Source organism: Onychostoma macrolepis, chromosome 20, assembly GCF_012432095.1.
Source record: "Onychostoma macrolepis isolate SWU-2019 chromosome 20, ASM1243209v1, whole genome shotgun sequence".
NCBI classification, from domain to species: Eukaryota; Metazoa; Chordata; class Actinopteri; order Cypriniformes; family Cyprinidae; genus Onychostoma; species Onychostoma macrolepis.
In genome coordinates this window covers 6,633,898-6,655,415 of record NC_081174.1, presented here as the reverse complement: position 1 = coordinate 6,655,415, position 21,518 = coordinate 6,633,898, and the positions used below count along the sequence as shown (strand labels likewise).

The 21,518-nt window shown below is 37.5% G+C and overlaps 1 protein-coding gene and 1 long non-coding RNA gene across 3 annotated transcripts in view; both read left to right on the top strand.

Moving 5' to 3' along the window:
- Positions 1 to 2,450: 2,450 nt before the first annotated feature.
- LOC131527341 (uncharacterized) lies at positions 2,451 to 7,255 on the top strand. Its single transcript, XR_009267633.1, has 6 exons — positions 2,451 to 2,704; positions 3,135 to 3,271; positions 4,151 to 4,549; positions 4,639 to 4,823; positions 5,939 to 6,068; positions 6,299 to 7,255. It is a non-coding gene; the product is annotated as an uncharacterized LOC131527341 (long non-coding RNA).
- A 10,702-nt stretch (positions 7,256 to 17,957) lies between these two features.
- The window catches only part of LOC131527582 (exostosin-1), a 354,500-nt gene continuing 350,939 nt past the window's right edge, over positions 17,958 to 21,518 (top strand). Inside the window, exons 1-2 of one of the 2 annotated variants that reach the window (XR_009267686.1) lie at positions 17,958 to 19,189; positions 20,177 to 21,253. Coding sequence is in view for 1 of the 2 variants with exons in the window: in XM_058756794.1 (XP_058612777.1) it covers positions 20,286 to 21,253 (968 nt within the window). In the remaining variant the exon portion in view is untranslated. The remainder of the gene's footprint in view (positions 19,190 to 20,176; positions 21,254 to 21,518) is intronic. The other variant, XM_058756794.1, reaches the window with a different exon arrangement.

Sequence of the window (21,518 nt, the reverse complement as noted above, 5' to 3'; positions counted from 1 at the left end):
CCTTATAATTGCTCATAGAAAAAACATGGGCTATCATAATTTTTTTGTCATGACTAATTTATTAATGATCCAGCATCATCTGTATTAAAGAGAAAGAATCATTTCACCCGATGTTTAAAGAGAATAAAATAGCCTTGACAGCCTAAGTTACTTACACATAACTAACTGTTACTGAGGAACCTGCTCTCTCCCACCGAACTCGTGTGTGTGTGTGTGTGTGTATCGGTAAAAGAGGAAAGCAGGCAGTGGACCAAACCACTGAGAGGCAAGGGAGGGGGGAATCAAAACATTTCTGAACTTAAAATGGTTTTTTGCATTTATTTTGTTTTACTACTCACACAATTATTTTAATTATATGTCCATTATATTATTTTTAATACAAAGAGTCGCTTGTAATGATATTTTTAGGGGGGACAACCCTCAGATAGGGGGGGTCCTGTCCCCCCCGTCCCCCCCGGGATGTACGCCTATGAGCAAGTGCTGTGGTTACAGACTTGGCAAGTGTTTATTTATTTATTTATTTATTTATTTATATTTTTTGTAACGTAGACTTCCTATAAAATATTCGTACAAAAATATTTTTGTACAAAAAAATATTTGCCTATGGAATATTTCACCCGCATAGATTAATAAACCGCACGTGAGATCTTCCTTCGCCAAAGGTCGTTGTCCTGACAACGAGTCTCGAGAAACAGCGGATTACTTGTAACCGACAGTAAATCAGCGTCTTTTCCGTAGTGTTTACTGCAGGATGGATATAAAAGTATAAAACACGTTTTTGTTTGACAACATCGTTCATATGTGAACTATCACAATTAAAGCACAAAGATATAACATTACACTCCGAGACCATTCACAAGTGCGACAAAAGAGAAGAAACGCTTTCCGGAAGAAGTTCATCAGGCGAGTTGGAGACTAGTCGACTCATCCAGTTTAGCGGTGAGTATAATGTCTAATGTCCTCATATATCTTTAGTTATAATTTTAGAGAGATGTAAAATGACTTCACGGATATTTTATTCAACCCGCTGAGATGAGATGAGAAGAAAACGAGAGGAAACGCCGCTTCTGTGCTGATCACAGAACACACAGAACTGAGAGGAAGACAAAACAACTGCTTTAATGCTGTTTTTACTACACTTTTACTGTAATAAACACCAACATCTCAATCCAACCAGTGACAACCCTGTGTATAGATGTATTTAATTCTGCTATGGCTCAGCAATTTCTTATAAGCAGATCTGTAGAAATGAGTCATGTCATTGTCCAGCTCAGTTCAGTTCTCAATAGCATCAGTACATCATTTATAATAATGAATGAACAAAACTGCACTGAATATACTGTGTATTTGTTTGTTTGTTTGTTTCTAGGAGAGCATCAACCTCTAATTGACATGAGGAAAAATCATTGAAAAGTGTTCAGTGTACAGTGTACCTCTCTTTGCAACAGAGGAAGCATTAGGAAAGAGGAGAAGAGAGAAAGTGAAAAGGCTCTCAACAGATGTTGGTGAGACTTTATTTCTGGAAATGCTTTAAAGGTCAAATGCATAAAATGTAAACCTGATTTTAGATAGTATTTAAATGAGATTAATAACTCCAGCTACTTGTAGGCCTACAGTCCTGTATATTTCACACTAAATTGTGATGCAGCCTGAATCATAATCACACCATGTTCATTCGTTGGCCAGAGGAGAACTGATCTCTAAACTAAACATACTTTCTACCAATGTTTTTTCTCCATTCTGTCACCTGACAGAGTTTGGGTTCCTTGCCACTGTCGACTTTTGGCGTGCTTATTTGTGGACTAATACTATTCAGAAATATTATTGATCTGACTCCTCTGGCACTATTGGATGAGGACTGGACTGAGCTAGATGATGACACCACTGCTATCTAGATGCACTGAAATTATTTTATATTTGATGATTTTTATACAGTTACTTACACATAACTAACTGTTACTGAGGAACCTGCTCTCCCACCGAACTCGTGTGTGTGTGTGTGTGTGTATCGGTAAAGAGGAAAGCAGGCAGTGGACCAAACCACTGAGAGGCAAGGGAGGGGAATCAAAACATTTCTGAACTTAAAATGGTTTTTTGCATTTATTTTGTTTTACTACTCACACAATTATTTTAATTATATGTCCATTATATTATTTTTAATACAAAGAGTCGCTTGTAATGATATTTTTAGGGGGGACAACCCTCAGATAGGGGGTCCTGTCCCCCGTCCCCCGGATGTACGCCTATGAGCAAGTGCTGTGGTTACAGACTTGGCAAGTGTTTATTTATTTATTTATATTTTTTGTAACGTAGACTTCCTATAAAATATTCGTACAAAAATATTTTTGTACAAAAAAATATTTGCCTATGGAATATTTCACCCGCATAGATTAATAAACCGCACGTGAGATCTTCCTTCGCGCCAAAGGTCGTTGTCCTGACAACGAGTCTCGAGAGCAGCGGATTACTTGTAACCGACAGTAAATCAGCGTCTTTTCCGTAGTGTTTACTGCAGGATGGATATAAAAGTATAAAACACGTTTTTGTTTGACAACATCGTTCATATGTGAACTATCACAATTAAAGCACAAAGATATAACATTACACTCCGAGACCATTCACAAGTGCGACAAAAGAGAAGAAACGCTTTCCGGAAGAAGTTCATCAGGCGAGTTGGAGACTAGTCGACTCATCCAGTTTAGCGGTGAGTATAATGTCTAATGTCCTCATATATCTTTAGTTATAATTTTAGAGAGATGTAAAATGACTTCACGGATATTTTATTCAACCCGCTGAGATGAGATGAGAAGAAAACGAGAGGAAACGCCGCTTCTGTGCTGATCACAGAACACACAGAACTGAGAGGAAGACAAAACAACTGCTTTAATGCTGTTTTTACTACACTTTTACTGTAATAAACACCAACATCTCAATCCAACCAGTGACAACCCTGTGTATAGATGTATTTAATTCTGCTATGGCTCAGCAATTTCTTATAAGCAGATCTGTAGAAATGAGTCATGTCATTGTCCAGCTCAGTTCAGTTCTCAATAGCATCAGTACATCATTTATAATAATGAATGAACAAAACTGCACTGAATATACTGTGTATTTGTTTGTTTGTTTGTTTCTAGGAGAGCATCAACCTCTAATTGACATGAGGAAAAAATCATTGAAAAGTGTTCAGTGTACAGTGTACCTCTCTTTGCAACAGAGGAAGCATTAGGAAAGAGGAGAAGAGAGAAAGTGAAAAGGCTCTCAACAGATGTTGGTGAGACTTTATTTCTGGAAATGCTTTAAAGGTCAAATGCATAAAATGTAAACCTGATTTTAGATAGTATTTAAATGAGATTAATAACTCCAGCTACTTGTAGGCCTACAGTCCTGTATATTTCACACTAAATTGTGATGCAGCCTGAATCATAATCACACCATGTTCATTCGTTGGCCAGAGGAGAACTGATCTCTAAACTAAACATACTTTCTACCAATGTTTTTTTTCTCCATTCTGTCACCTGACAGAGTTTGGGTTCCTTGCCACTGTCGACTTTTGGCGTGCTTATTTGGGGACTAATACTATTCAGAAATATTATTGATCTGACTCCTCTGGCACTATTGGATGAGGACTGGACTGAGCTAGATGATGACACCACTGCTATCTAGATGCACTGAAATTATTTTATATTTGATGATTTTTATACAGTTAATCGAAATTAACTGAGTCAACACTGTTTTCAACTGAACGATGACGTTTTACTGTTTAGAGCAGCTTCACAGCAGACGTGAATTCTGTTTGCATCATTATTTTTCTTTTTATCACTGTAAAGCAGCTTTGAAACAATCTGTATTGTATAAAGCGCTATATAAATAATGGTGACTTGACTTAAATTGGTTCAAATCTTCAAAAAAAAGTGCATGAAACAGGCAACCTGAATAAACACAAAATACAGTTTATTAATGATAACTGTACTTGCCTTTGTTTTATGTTAATTTTCTTAGGAATATCTGACAATATTTAGTGCTGGATATACTCAAAAATAGAATAAATCAGGATTTTTTTCGCAGCACTGTACACCAGCATTTATGTGCAGTAGTGTGACATTAATGTGTGGAAATGGACATTTTATCAGTGTGTGATTGCTGTTTTCAGGAAAATGCACTGGTAACAGCTAAAACAAGACGACCAAAAATATATGTGGCGAGTGGGGCGGGGCCGAGAGCCGTGGGAACGGAGCGAGGCCGGTGGAGTTAATGATAATGAGCGACACCTGCGCCACTCGCCGGTCTCGAGTCCCACGGAGGAGCTCCGGAAGGATAAAAGGAGGAGTGACGACAGTGGAAGACGAGAGAGGACCAGGCCTGGACTTTTATTTTGTATTTTATGTGCGGCAGTCGTCCGTGAGGGGCTGCCGCTTTACTTTGATGTTTATTTTATTAAAACTTTGTTTGAATGTTCGCCGGTTCCTGCCTCCTTCTTCCCGATCTACGAACTGTGTTACAATATAATTCAACAGAGGATGGCTGTGGTGAAACAAGCACTCAAATAACGGTGAGCAGTAATCTACTTTATTTAATTGATCTTTTATTAACTATTATCTTTATAGTTTAGAATACATAATAACTGCTATTGTATTTCAGGAACTAAGACCAGTGGGAGTGCTGGAGAAATCAAGTGTATACGTCCTCTGTCTCCTCAGCCATGGAAGAGATCTTCAGACATGAAGAGATGGAGGAGTTAAATGAAATCAAAGAGCTAAAAGAAGATTTACAATACTAGTGCCATTTCAGTATGAAAACAGAGAGAGAGCTGAGGGAGTGGAAAGGTAATGAAATCTAGATATAAACAGCAATTATTCTCAATGCTCAACATTAACTTGGTTTTACGCTTCCAGTCAAATTGTACTCCACAAACATTAAAGGGTTAGTTCACCCAAAAATGTGAACTCTGTCATTAATTACTCACCCTCATGTCGTTCCAAACCCGTAATACCTTTGTTCATCTTCAAAACACAAATTAAGATATTTTTGATGAAATCTGAGAACTTTCTGACCCCTCTCTATAGGCAGCAACGCAACTTACACATTTAAGTTCCAGAACAATAGGAAAGACATTGTGAAAGTAATCCATGTGACTCCAGTGGTTTAACCTCAATTTTGTCTTCTGTCGCATGAACACAACACTCATCTGTTGTGATGCTCTCATGAATGCACATTACAGATCAATATTTTTTTATTTTATTTTTTTTTTGGACGCAAACACTCGCGTCGCTTCATAAAATTGAGTTGATGAATTACTTTAACGATGTCTTTCCTACCATTCTGGAACTTCATTATGTAAGTTGCATTGCTGTCTATGCAGGGTCAGAAAGCTCTCTGATTTCTTAAAAAAAAAAAAAAATTTTGTGTTCCAAAGAGTAAAGAAGGTCTTACGGGTGTGAAACCACACAAGGGTGACTAATTAATGACAGAATTTTCAGTTTTGGGTTAGCTATCTCTTTAAAGGCCGCTTTAACTTAACTTTTGAACCTAGCTGTAACAGGTGTGTATTACACAATTATAATCAACTTCAGTGGAGGCAACCTGTTTCATGTCGGGTGGTTCTTTGCCTCCACCTCATGTATTAAAATCATGTAATGCACACCTAGCCATGGATTAGCCCTTATGTGTAGAGGGTTATAGGTTACACACAGTATTAAATGAAGGGGGCACAATAACTGTGGAACACATATATTCTATATACTGTATTCTAATAGCATATTTAAATTATATACTTGTATATTTGTAAATTATGTTTTTTTTCTATTATTATTATTATTATTATTTTTTATTTATTTAAGGTTAGAATTTTGAATGAAAAACCAAAATGATAAAGAGGGCAAATAATTTTGGAGGACTCTGTACAGTATTTAAACATGATTGTGTCTATGCTTTTTCCCAGAAATGCATGTTATTGTGTAGTTGCATGGACTATCAGTGGAGGAACAGAAAGCTCTGAGATTTCATTATAAAGATCTTCATTTGTGTTCTGAAGATGAACGAAAGACTTGCGGGTTTGGAACGATATGAGGGTGAGTAATTGATGACGGAATTTTTGGGTGAACTAACCTTTTAACTTCTGTTACCTGGAGTGTTCAAAGACATTGTTAATGCTGACCAATATGTCATAAGAAATTAATTGGGAGTAGAATGAATACTTTACACAAACACTTATTTATTTTAAGCATATTAAATATGCCTGTAGTGAAAAGTGTAACTGAAACTTGAGAATTTCTGAGTTTTTGTTTGTTTGTTTTTCCAGGCTACATCAAAAATAGTTTCCACATCTGAGATGAAGGCAGTCATAAGAACCAAGCGGAACGATGAGGATAAGCTCTTCAAAAAATGAAACCTGTCAGAATAATGAGGGAAGAAATGTGCATGATTGTGTGATTTGTAAATAAACACTAAATACATTTAGTGTAACTCTCAGCCTGTTATTTTAAGTTTAAAGAAAAGTAAATAAATGTATTGTTGCATTGCTGTTTGAGACATTCACTGTTGTTTTGTACCTTCATTTATTATATTGCAGTTGTGTGCAAATAAAACTTGTTTTTCTGAATATTCTGGTTGCATTTCAGTGTTACTGTGCAGCATTTTATTAGTATTGCACTTTGGTAGTACTGAATTGTACTTCAGTTGTATTATTACAGTACTACTGCAGATTTATTGCAGTATAACTGTAATAATACTTCAGCTTTATTGCAGTAATACTGCAGTTCTATTGCAGTTGTTTGTTAGTAATACTACAGCTCTACTGCAGTTGTATTTCAATAGTACTTCAGATGTATTGCAGTAAAACAACAATAATGCAGTTTTTTCGTGTCCAAAAAACAGCATTTTTCTACATGTAACAAAAACTGCAGTATTACTTTTTTTAAAAACTGCAGTAATTTTTTGTAAGGGTACTACTTTTAATTTGAGTGTGTAAGCAATCCAAAAAAACTGTAAAGACACATCTCTTTAGTCAAGCATTCACATAATGCATCTTATAATCTTGTACTGCATTTATATCTGATCAAATGTACATTATAATTCTTTAGATTGGGTTGAACAAATCATTTTTGCTTGAATAGAACAGCAGCTACGCTAATTATGTCTCTATCTGTTTCTCTGATTCTGCCTACTAGGAATTACTGAAGCGTCAGTCTGGATCCAACCCTTAAAAAGATCCGAGATGACCAAACACCTGAGAAGAGATGGAGGATGCCAACCCTCAGACAACACATAATTACCAAGTTAAGTCTGTCATAACTTAAATATATTGGGTTTCTTCTGTGTGTATGTGTATATGTATTTATATATATATATATGTGTGTGCATATGTGTATGTGTATGCATATATATAGTAGAAACTTAATTTCCTGTAAAGCTGCTTTGCAACGATTGTATCGTAAAAAGCGCTATACAAATAAACTTGAATTGAATTGAATTAAACAAATATTTGTAATCACAATTTTACAAGTGTCAGTGTCCTAAAGTTACTCCCAACATTAATATGGAGCCTTTATGTGTCATAAACACTGCTTTTGTGGATTTTTTTCGGTTAGTTTGCGTATGATCATCTCCCGGGAAGACAAAGGTACAAAACAGCAAGAGCAGATTCAACATTCAGAGTTCAGTACAGATATCTTACACAATTATTTTGTTTCCAAAAGCAAACACTGGATCAATTCCAGTTCAAGAGTTCATTACTATTTTGTAAAATGTTATGAACAATGTTGGCTTGGACCAACTTGTAGGGGTTTATAATTTTATAATTTTAATTAATTACCTTAAAGTTTTAACTTACGTCTCTCATTCGGAAGAAATTACCTTTAAGTGAAAAAGGGGAGAAAAATTGAGGGAAAAATGAGAGCGCACTCTTCCAGCAGGTCTACTGTCAGTCACACAGAAGTTGCTGGTCATCAATTAAAAAGTACAGATTAAATCATAATGTTGTTGTGAACAGGGCACAGAGTGTAAACAATAGAAAAATAACTAATTATATGAGAAATACAGAAATACTTGTTTGCCACGACTGTCCAAAATGACGTGTGAACTTATGGTTGATATGTCTGTAAAAGATAAAAATAGAATTCTCTGAAATTTGCTGAATTTATTAAAATGTTAAGCATTAATTCTTTGTGCATACGACTAAATTATGAATTAAAATCACTGAACATTGCCTGGATATTATATTCACCACAACATCCCAATAGCCTATTCAGAAGTAGCTATGCATTATTTCTAATCAGATTGTGTGTGTGTGTGTGTGTGTGTGTGTGTGTGTGTGCGTATGTATTATGAAATCCCGCAAAGTGCTTGAAGTATTTGATTTCAGACGCAGCCTGTCACCTTTTTTGTTTGTGAATGAATCAGTGTTTTTTTGAACACATAAGTTAAACGATTCATTGACTAATTTTCCACCATAACTATTGACAATAGCTGCGCCCCAATTCACAAACTTATGCACTTTTCTATTCCATTTTGTAGTGCAAACAATGTAAGCAGTGTATTCTTGGAACACTGCTGGACCAATCAGGTTAGAGGATTGAAACTAAATGTTGTACTGAGTACACTACTGTTCAAAAAGTTGTGGTCAGTGAGTTAGAAAATTCAGCTTCATCATAACAGGAACAAAATACATTATAAAATATGTTAAAATAGAAAACTGATATTTCACTATATTAATGCTTTTACTGTACTGTAGCAGCCGTGGTGAGGATTTTCTTTCTTGATGAACATTTGGGAATTTTCTTTAAAAAAAAGCATAAAAAACCTTTGAACAGTAAACAATGGCACTTTTGGTTACATTTAATGCTGTGATTTTATCCGAAAAACAATTTGTAATAGAAATTTGTAGAATGCAAAAAAGAATACACTGTGCAATTGATTTATTTATTTTGCAGTTTTTTTTTTAGTTTTTTTTTTAGATTATCTTTGGAATATAAGTGCATATATTTTATGTTCCTGCATTGGCTGATTTAACCTATTTATATTTAAAACAAGTGGAAAGAACTGAAACTGTGGAATTTAGAATTTTCATACATGACAGCATTATGATATCATAATGATCTGAAAGCTGTAAACTGCTGCACAGACTGCTATCTAGAACATATCTTTTGTGGATATTTAACCCAAACATTAACTTTGCAGCTCGGAAGAGACTCTTGACAGACATTACACGGTACATTCACAGCATTCTGCAGCATTCAGTGTTTTATAATGGCACTGTTTCGCAGTCTGTTTGAGTGGGTTCAATGTTTTGTTCACCGCATACCCAGAAGGAGAAAAAAACAGGGTGTGCAGAAGCGGACAGAAGCAGAATGGACACCAATGGAAGGGGTGAGTAGGCCCCTTGATGTTGGCCATATTGACCAGACGTACCAGACAAGATATTGCAAATCATCAAAGTATTTAAATGACAAGGGAAACGAGAGAGAGGAAAAAAGAGAGGTGGGGAGGAAAAGAAAGTTAAAGAAGGAAAGAAAGATGGTGGACGAGAGAGAATCAGGCAGAAAGGAAGAGGAGAACAAAGACGCAACTCCATTACGAATCGAGGTCAAACCCCAACCAACTCCACCAGCCGCTGAGGTCAAAACCCCGGCTGCTTCTTCCTTCATAAAGTCATCAGTGAAAGAGCCACTGGTGGCTAAAAGGGCCTCTCGACACCTGCCTCCACTGCCCACCAAGACCAGACCTCCTTCATCAGGGGAAGAACCAATGCTGCTTCAAAAGGTATTGCAACACCATGCTTTACTAGTCATTGAGGTTAAACCCCTGCCTGCTTCTTCCTTCATAAAATCATCAGAGGAAGAACCTCCTTTATCAGTGGCAAATCTTCCTCCTAGAGCTACTGAGACCAAACCTCTGGGTGGTTCTTTTGTGGTGGACCCGAGGTGGTTCAAAAGGCATCTCGACAACTGGCTCAACCAGCCACAGAATCACTGGCGGTTCCACACGAGCCAACTCCAAAACAAGTCATATCCATGTCCAGTTCTACATCCTCTAAGTCTCCAGAGGAGGAACCACAGATGGTTCAAAGTGCCTCTCGAAACCAGATTCCACCAGCAATCAAGAATATAGCACTGCAATCAGTGGCTAAACCATCGATGCTTCAAAGAACCTCTAGACATTTTGCTCCAAAACCTACTGAGAGCAAACCTCTGCGTGGTGCTTTTGTGCTAGAACCCAAGATGGTTCAAAGGGCATCTCGACGTCTGGCTCCACCAGCCGAGGAACCATCAGTGGCAGAGATATTAGTGGTTCAGCATAAGCCGACAGAATCTCTGTCACATTCAATGGAAGAACAACTGATGGAACAAGTACTGCTTCCTTCAAGACAAATTCCTAAATATGCTGAGGTGAAGCCAAAGTCAGCCACTTCATCTCTCATCCAAATGGACACTGAATCTGAAGAGGATGAGTCTGTGGAGCACACAGAGAGGACAATACCTTCCAGTGAGTCTGAGACTAATCATGAGCAAACGCTGGAAGCTGGAGTGAAGCAGAAAGCCGTGTTTGAGAAGGTCCATCCTACAGTTCTGGAACAGTCAGGTGACTCTGAGAAAAAGAAACGTGGAGACTCCAAAGCTGACGCTTTACGAAAGGCTAAGGAACTGGATGAACTAATGACGAGGCTGTTCTGCGTAGACTACAGCCCTTGTCCACAGAAAGAGAAGCAACAACCTTCAAGAAAAGGTCAAAAGAAGCCTAAGAACAAAACAAAAACAAGAGCTGGTCCTTTCAGCTGGGCAGAGAAAAAGTTAAAAAGGATAAATGAAGAAAAAGAAGAGTCAGAAAAGGATGAAAACACTTGAAAAGTGCTTCTTGAAGAATTCCTAAGGGATCCAAAATCAGAGTTTAACACACAACCATATCTATAACTCTTTCTCTTATGCCTAAAAAAGTAAGAAATATACAGTGTATGACAATTATAATAAAATGGATGAATTAAAGTTGTTTGTAAATAAAGATTAAAGCAGATATTGAACAATATGCCTTGAATTGTATGTCTATCACCATTGTACACTTCAGGATTAATATCTGTGAAGTGTAATATATTATTTAAACAAATGACCTTGTACTAAATTAATAATAATAATAATAATAAGTTTAATTTATATAGTACCTTTCCAGGGCTCAAGGTCGCTTTACAATCTATGTTCAACGATAAAATAACAACACTGAAAAGGTAGACAATGATGACAAACAATAGTTAGTAGAAACAGTAAAAGAGAATTATGTCCACAAAATTAGAAAAAAAAAAAAAAAAAAAAGCAAGTTTATAGCGTTGTAAAATACACTGGTAATTTAAATTTAACATACATTAAATAAATAAAAAAATATTAATATTAAAAATTAAAAATTATTTTTCAAAAATATTACATTTAATTCACACATAAGTATATTCTTCAAAAGGTAGACATAGTTGATAGAAAGATTTCTTAGATTAGCAAACTTGCTCATTGGGTCAGTTGTGACACAAACAGACGTAAAAAAGTAAACAAATATTTGTAATTTCAATTTTACAAGTGTCATTGTCCTAAAGTTACTCCCAACATTAAAATGAAGCCTTTATGTGTCATAAACACTGCTTTTGTGGATTTTTTTCAGTTAGTTTGCGTATGATCATCTCCAGGGAAGACAAAGGTACAAAACAGCAAGAGCAGATTCAACATTCAGAGTTCAGTACAGATATCTTACACAATTATTTTGTTCCCCAAAAGCAAACACTGGATCAATTCCAGTTCAAGAGTTCATTACTATTTTGTAAAATGTTATGAACAATGTTGGCTTGGACCAACTTGTAGGGGTTTATAATTTTATAATTTTAATTTAATTTATAATTTTCTCATTCGGAAGAAATTACCTCTAAGTGAAAAAGGGGAGAAAAATTGAGGGAAAAATGAGAGCGCACTCTTCCAGCAGGTCTACTGTCAGTCACACAGAAGTTGCTGGTCATCAAGTAAAAAGTACAGATTAAATCATAATGTTGTTGTGAACAGGGCACAGAGTGTAAACAATAGAAAAATAACTAATTATATGAGAAATACAGAAATACTTGTTTGCAGCAATTGTCCAAAATTACGTGTGACCTTGTGGTTGATATGTCTGTAAAAAAAAGAAAAACAGAATTCTCTGAAATTTGCTGAATTTATAAAAATGTTAAGCACATTCTTTGTGCATAAAACTAAATTATATATTAAAATCACTGAACATTGCCTGGATATTACATTGACCACAACATCCCAATAGCCTATTTGGTAGCTATATGCATTATTTCTATTCAGATTGTGTGTGTGTGTGTAAACCTATTATGAAATCTTGCAAAGTGCTTGAAGTATTGGATTTCAGATGTGTTAGGAGTTGGGACTTCAGTTTGGTCTTTTTCTGTTTCTTCTATCTGTTCTTGTTTTCCCTTATTTGGTTTTGTTCCAGTTTTCCTCATGAGTTCTTTATTAATTAAGGTTAATTCAGTTCACCTGTTGTGAGGGACCGAGAAGTCAGGAACAAGGAACACCAGCTTTCACTAGAAAATTGGGTCTTTATTTACCCCCAAACCAGTAACTTTACAAACTCATAATCATACAACAAATAAACCAAAAGAAAATGAAATCAAACTATCCAGACGGACACAAAACCAACAACTAACAACCTGATCTCACAAACGAACAAAGCAACAGCTTATAAAGCAAAAGATGGGCCCATTACAAATTAAGAGGGAAAGCAACAAAACTTTTACATTCAACAGGTAACATTACACAAGTCAAACTCAAATCAAACTGAGAAACATTAAATCAAGATAAAGAAAACAAAATATAATTACATCTCATAAATATACAACTACATAAATCAATTAATAAAGAAATCAACTATTCCTCCTCCCCAGGGCAACCTCAATGAATGGTATGTCCGGGCAGAACCACTAATGCTTAAATTCTGTGTTCCTGCCCGGACTCTAATTTTCGTCACACCAGGATGCGGCTGCAGCAGACAACACCTGAAGATCGCCACACGTCACCGGTGAACTTAAACTCAAAATAGAAACAAATGTAAGTAACCGATACAACGCAACTAATTTGTGTGCACTCCAAATCAGCAACGATGTAAAGATGGATTGTAAATGTAAACATATGAAAACCTAACAATAAAGAACTAATGAATATTGTGTTTCATGTGGTTATTATAAACTAAAGCCAAAGTGAATGCAAATGACAAAGAGGGAAATTTAAATCAAGATTAACCTTAAATGGCTGAACATTTATGAGATGTAATTATATTTTGTTTCTACACACAGACTGGAGTATGTTTGCTTCTCAAGCCACCAGTGGCGCTCACACAGACATTGACTCTTACACCTCCTCTGTATTGGATCATATCAATATCACCATTGACAGTGTTACAACCCAGAAACAGATCACCACATATCCAAATCAGAAGCCTTGGATGAACAAGGAAGTGCGACTCCTGTTGAAGTCACGCAACACTGCCTTCAGATCAGGAGATGCACAAGCCTACAGCACATCCAGAGCAAACCTGAAGAGGGGCATCAAAAAGGCCAAGCACTGCTACAAGCTAAAGATAGAGGGACACTTTTCCAACTCTGACCCTCGACGCATGTGGCAGGGCATTCAGGCCATCAGTGACTACAAACCCACCCACTCCACCCCGCAGCCACTGATGTCAACTTCCTGAACGAGCTAAATTACTTTTATGCTCGCTTTGAAAGAGACAACAGAGAAACTGCCACCAAGCTCAACCCCTCAGCTGACCACCCACCAATCATACTCTCCTCCACAGATGTCTGCAAGGAACTGAGCCGGATCAGCGCACAAGGCTGCTGGACCAGACAACATCCCTGGTCGTGTTCTCAGGGCATGTGCGGAGCAGCTCGCTGGGGTTTTACAGACATTTTCAATCTGTCTCTTGCCCAAGCAGCTGTACCAACATGCTTTAAATGCACTTCCATTGTGCCAGTGCCAAAACACTCTAGTCCGAGGTGCCCTAATGACTACCGCCCTGTAGCACTCACACCCATCGTCATGAAGTGCTTTGAGCGGCTGGTCCTGGAACACCTAAAAGACTCTCTACCATCCACATTGGACTCACACCAGTTTGCCTACCGTAGCAATAGGAGCACAGAGGACGCAGTTTCCATGGCACTGCACTCTGTGCTCACTCACCTGGACAATAAAAAAAATTAAAAAAAATTAAATAATTTAACAACACTGCGTCGTTAGCGTTGGTATTGTATCAGACACTTGCACTTACATTATATGAAAATCAAGCTCAAATGGAGTTAATAATGTTTTTGACCAGAGAATGACGGAGATGGAGTGTTTTGTCTGTCGTTAGAACGGCTGTAACTGTTATGCAGTGCATAAGTGCATTAAGTGCATTATGCTTTCATCAACTTTTACAGGTTATATAACTTTGATTGTAGCTATATGGGCGCTTAGTTTTTTCTTGTTGTTTAATACACTTGGCCAAAATCTCAAATTAAGCGCTTATGCACATAATGCACAGGATATTTAAAACGTATATAGACAGCAAATAACTAATTCTTCTCCACTCTTCAAACACACAAAAACATTATCCTTTACTGACATAGTGTTTGAGTAAAGAAAACGCTGTACTATTCAAACACCAATTATTTATTCACCCTTGCATTGCGAAAAAGCAGAGATCTCATCTTCTCCAGGCTGTGCGCGGCGCGTCAATCTGAACGGAGGCGGGGTGAAGTTACGAGGTCTCGCTGAGAGCTCGATGATCCAATGGCGTTACGAAGTTTTACTGACAAGTTATTTTAATGCTTATCATTGGTTTACTATTTTTAAAACTCTCTGATTTAAAATAATAAAAACGAATTATAAGCGACTCAAGTTTGGATAATTTTTCACAGCACCTGACTGGGCTAGAGTATGGCAACTGCCATACGCAAACGCCGCCCCTGCTCCCACACCTTGGATGACTTGGGTCGCACGGATTTCTCTGCCTCCGCCATGTATCTTTCCTCTACCTCCGCTCGTTTTTTTTTTTTTACTTTTTGTTTTTTATTTATGAGGCGCCAAACTCTGCTAGCATCCGTGCGCGAGAGAGACCGAGTGTGTTCACTCCGCTCCGCGCTCAACTAAAGTTTTTTTTTTTTTTTTAATAATCAAACGTCTCCGCGTCGCGCGACACAACGAATCGATTATGAAATTCGTTGCCAACGCTTTTAGTAATCGATTTTTATCGATTTAATCGATTCGTTGTTGCAGCCCTAATCTCGTTTACTCCCTAGTTTTAATTTGCTTTAAACATTCAGTTTGAAGTCCGTTTTGGTCGAGTCTTGAAGTTATATTGGTGTTGTTTACTCTGTTACTGAACTCATTATTACTATTAAAGAACCTGATTGCACCATTCCTTCGTCACCCTGTACTCCTTGAGAACAACACCTAACAGGATGCTATCACCTTTTTTGTTTGTGATTGAATCAGTGTTTTCGAACACATAATTAAAACGATTCATTGACTAATTTGCTGCCATAACTACTGACAATAGCTGCGCCACAATTCACAAACTTATGCACTTTTCTGTTCCATTTTGTAGTGCAAACAATGTAAGCAGTGTATTCTTGGAACAATGCTTGACCAATCAGGTTAGAGGATTGAAACTAAATGTTGTACTGAGTCCACTACTGTTCAAAAAGTTGTGGTCAGTGAGTTTGACAATTCAGCTTTATCATGACAGGAACAAAATGCATGATAAAATATATTAAAATAGAAAACTGATATTTTAAATTGTAACTATTTCACAATATTATTGCTTTTACTGTACTGTAGCAGTCTTGGTGAGGATTGTCTTTCTTGATTGAATATTTGAAAATGTTATTTTAACTTTTGAACCGTAAATAAGGGCACTTTGGATACATTTTATGCTGTGATTTTGTAAAAAAAAAAAAAAAAAAACTGAAGAGGAGGTGATACCAAACACCTGTGCTGCTTGAGGCTATTGCTTCTGTCAGAATCTGCCAATAAAAAGGAAGGATCTGTAATATAACAACCTAGCCTTGTAGAGCTGATGTCTTCAGTAAATATAAGAGAAATCACCTAATCATCAGTATCAAATGGAATTGGTTTTGATTTTCTATCTGTATACAATATCTTTTATCAATTAACATTTTCAACAGGTGTGATTATCTCTGTCTGATAAAATGCGCTATTTCTATTTATTCATATATTCATGTTTGTTTATAATACTGTACATATCCCTGAAATCATTGATAAATGCAGTAAAACGTTTTGTTAGCTGCTGGATAATAATACCTATAATAATGCATGAACTAATGTTAACAAATGGAACTTTATTTTAATAAACCAATGTGCTAAGTGGCTTTGCCACATGGGCAAAGTTGTTGATCAGAATAATCTATGGTTAAACAGAAATATGTTATCTGAAGCAATTTACCTGTAAGTGTGCTTGTGGTGGTTTATAGCTTTTTTTGTGCTCATGTTTAGAGGAATGACAGAGCTGAGCTTAAATCTACCACATTGTGCTTTAGGCAACTGTTCTATAGCCCAAGGACATGCCTGTGATCCAGACAGGTCAAAACCTCTTTGAAATATTCAGTACAGAACTCAGTACAACTTTGCTGCGGCTCTATAAATCACATCAGGGGAGCAAGGGTTAACAAATACTGTTTCTTCACTGCCTTTATACATTCCGCAATGAAGTAGGCCTACAATTTTTGGAAATTTTAAAGGGCCCAGTTATGGTAGCATATCAAAACAATGCCCATTATTAAAATTGTGTGTGTATGTGTGTGTGCCGTATACAACACTCATGAAGCATGCAGACTTTGTTCTTCCATTTAACTGAGTACAATACATTAACTCCAGAGCATTCTCAGTTAGAAATGCATATTTGCCCGGAAGTCACCATGCAGGCCTTTATCTCACCAACATCCATCACTAGATGGCAGCATTTATTTCGCAATACACCTAAATGAGTGAGAGCTCAATGGTTTATGAATAAACGGAGATGGTTACACCGGTCGAGTCAGTCTTGGCTTGTCAAATTGCGTTTCACATTGCTTGCTCTCTCTCTCTCTCTCTCTCTCTCTCACTCTCACACACACACACACACACACACACACACTTGTTTGTGTAAGTTCCTTACTTAATATAGCTAACTGCTGAAAAAGTCTTATTTTACTTTTTATGACTAAACAGTATTGATTATGAATAAGATAATGTTTTCGTTGACTCAGCAATATCTCAGAATTACTGCTATCAGTTGATTAAATTGTGACAAAATGGCGACCAGCACTGCCCATCATCTAATAGTGCGTTATGAATGAGATTGATGGACCGGATAGCCTATATAACGTAATACTTCATAAAAAAAAAGAAGAAGAAAAAAAAAGACGTCGTGTTCCCAAGTTATGCATCAACCATTTAACTCTCCTTTATTAAAATGATACACAATTTCATTAATGAAAGCCCTTTCATAATAACATCATTATACATTCAGGATGTGAAATTGTAGAGGACAAGCTGATTGTTTTCAGAATTATATCGTATTACATTAAGCAGAAGAATTTATAAATGGTGCACTCTGTTTCCATGATTTTAAAGAGTAAACAATTAATGAAAACGTAAATGTAAGCATTATGTTCACGTTTAAATAAACAATTTGTGTAATGACCTTGTGTCTAATAATGGCTACTTTAAGTGCAAAACCGTCAGCCCCGTTACACTTTTAAATTCCTTACAATTTATAGACACTTAGACGTATCCGATACGATTCAAATTTACTCTGAAAATCACATTTTCATAATGGAAAATGCACCCGTTTCGTGGAATTATTGCCGCGGTGCAGTGTGCATCAGTAGAGGAGCATCATTACTATATAGTTTCTCAGTGAAGATGTTTGCAGCCTGTGGCTCGGTTATTGCTTTCGGCGCGCGTCCGCGTCCCCGTGTCATGCTTTCCTCGTGAGATACGCATCTGTCGGTACACAGTTCTTCTGAGATGATCGACGCTTTCCGCTGACCGTTCTTTCTCTCAGCGCTTCCTCTACTAATAACAGAGAGGAAAGACCCAGTGGAGGTGGGAGGTTCAAGCTCATAAAGATGCTGAGCGGATTCCCCAACTCTGCTCAGAAGCTCACCATCATGCTTCACGCCTGCTGACTCTGAAGGAGAAGACTTGCTGGGATTGCTTAGAGACAGGCATGCGACAGAAGGTGCGCGCGTTTTCACGGGCTCGTCCCGGTGAAGATGCTCTGGAGTGAAGAGACGTCTAGCTGACAACAGCGTTAACTTTCACGCCAAGTGCCTTCCGGAAGGAAAAACGTGGAAATCTGACCGTTGGATGTGCACTGTGAATTTGAAGGAGTGTGAATTAACATTGCAATGCCATGCGAGCGAAATTGGGGTTTGTTTTGGAGTCTATGCACGTGGTGCCACCGGACTGACTCCGGATCAAGCTGTGACTGACAGCTAACTTCAAATTAAATCAAACCGCTGGAAGGACTTTACTGCGATTGAAACCTGTGGTCCATGTGGATTATGAGATGCTATCAGAGTCTCCACGATGCGTGATGGGAAGTTTCGTGTTGGTTTTGGAGAGTTGTAAACGCAACTTGAGCGCTCAGGATGTCTCAGGAACTCTGCGATGGATTTTGCTCTAAAACCTGCACATTTATCCAGAGAGATAGGGGCTGATAATCCTCACGTTTATAGAAGGATCTCTTTCTTGATTCTGGAGATACTTGGTGCATATTATAGGCTGCGGTTGTGATGCATCAAGACTTGTGTACGGAATGCAATTTGAAGAAGACTCAGTGGATTTTCTGAAGTTGCGCATTGGTCGCCAAGATATATGGAAATATGCAGATATTTAGATCCAGCATGTAAAGATAGAAACAGACAACGAACTTTATCAGCTTTATCAGGGTAATGGATTCGGACAGCATGTGTTTTTCTGTCAGTTCCCTTTGTAATCACATTATTGTACTGAGAGCAGTATCAAAACATTTGCTTTATGAATACAGAAATGGCTGGCAGAAATGATCATCTAATAATGCGCTGACTTGATAGTGCTTTGATTTATAATATAAAGTTGAGAATCAGTGAAGGTCTTTACTCATCAGTAGATAATTGACGCTTCAACAGGTGACTGAGGTAAAGCATCTCTATCTCTTTCAGTTTGTTTAGCATATTACATAAGTTGCAATCACATTGTTATATGTAAATCTGTTTATTAAGCTCATTTCTGTAGTTTTATATGTGTTTAAACAATGCCTTAGTTTGTGGAGTTTTCAAATGAGGTGAAGAGAGTAAAAACCTAACATTTGGTACTGAAACAGTCTCACTGCATAAACAGAAATTTCTCTTTTTAAATATGTTTTTTGTATGTAGTCAGTTTTTACCACGTTTTAGATGAGGCTAAAACTGTTTTTTAAGCCATAGCCTATAGTAGTAACAGTAACACATATACAGAAGTATATCTGTATACTTGGAAGTATATTCAGTATAAGTATATACATATATATATATATATATATACATATACATTTTATTTGCGTTTTCAAAAGTTTTAGAAAACAAAAAAGTGAAATGAGTTAAATATACAAAGTTGCAAGTGGTTACTATAGCAACAGAGCACTTTCTTTAAGGATCTGTATCATGCGTAATGTTGACAAAATATAGGCAGCCTACTGTCATTACTTATCACTTTTATTATAAATTTACACATCACAAATACATGGTGCAAGATGAATCTCTGATGGCGCCACAAGATTTACTTAGAAAAAGTAGACCTCCCTGGAAGTCACACTGATTTTCTTTTTTTTTTTTCACACTGGTGATCATAATGATAAGAAGCCTACTTTTTAAAAGAAATAGTCATTCTTAAACAAGTAGCCTACAGTGGGTTCTAAATCTGTTATGCAGTAGCCAACATTTGACATAATTTTACTTTATATGTTTTTATTTTTTTATTTTTCTAGGTTCAAATTAGATGTTGAATCCCAGATTTTCAACGTTGTCTCATTGTAAATTATTAGTAATAAAGACTGTATTCAGATGGAGTTACAATACTAGATTCTGTCATTTTCAATCTGGTGTGTAAAGCTAACATGACCCCTCTCTATATCTCTGCGCTTACAGTGGTCCGTGCAATATCAGAATGCTCCTGTTGGTATGAGAGCTGGTCCCGTGGGTTTACTGTCGACCCTCTGTGCTTCCTTCTTTTCCTGCCCTGCTTCTCGCTGTCCACATGCAGGCGAAGAAGCGATACTTGCTGGTGTCTGTGGGGGCCTGTAGCCTGCTACTAGCCTACCTGTGTGGCCTACAAATCAGTGAGTTCCACAACCAGAACCATGCCGAGCTTTACGGAGTCTCACAGATCGCCGGCGTCCCACCTCGGCCACCCCGCTGGCCAGAATGGGTGGATCCTCCCCTGCAGACATACCTTGGTGAGGCCGAGCAGGAAGAGGACGGACCCCTGCTTCTTCATCAACACACGTCTCCTCACGAGAGACGAGAAATACAGAGGAACATCTACAAGAGCCGGCGATGTCGCATGGAGACCTGCTTCGATTTCCAGCGCTGCGAACGGGGGTTTAAAATCTACGTATATCCGCCTCAGAAAGGTGAAGCGCCCTCGGAAAGCTACCAGAAGATTCTGGCAGCCATCGAGGAATCGCGGTTCTACACGACGGACCCTAATGAGGCCTGTCTGTTTGTACTGAGTATAGACACTCTAGACAGGGACCAGCTGTCCGCTCAGTATGTACATAACGTCCGAGCCCGAATTCAAAGCCTCCCTCTGTGGTACGAAGGGAGGAACCATCTGATTTTTAACTTGTACTCTGGAACGTGGCCTGATTATACGGAGGAACTAGGCTTCGATATCGGCCAAGCCATGCTGGCCAAGGCCAGCACCGACATGGACAACTTTAGACCGCGCTTTGATGTGTCCATCCCTTTGTTTTCAAAAGACCATCCTCAGAAAGGAGGGAGCAAAGGTTATCTGAATCTTAACAATGTCCCTCCCTTACGGAAATACTTGTTGGTCTTCAAAGGGAAGAGGTATCTAACTGGCATCGGTTCTGAAACCAGAAATGCGTTATATCATATACATAATGGGGATGATATCATTTTATTGACTACCTGCAAACACGGGAAAGACTGGGAGAAACATAAGGATGCAAGGTGCGACAGAGATAATGAAGAATACACAAAGTAAGTCCTACGGTTTCCTTTCTTTATCTTGCTGGTGTAGCTCGTCTAAAAGGAAAAGTTCACCCAAACATGGAAATTATATCGTCATGTTGTTCCAAACCTTATTTCTTCGACGTTTTTGTCCTTACAATGAGGGACAAAAGAGTCCTCAAAATATCATCTATTTTGGTCCACGGAAGAAAGAAAGTATGTTTGGGATTACATGAGGATGAATAAATGATGACAGCATTTTCTGTAACACTTTATTTTAAGGTGTCCTTGTTAC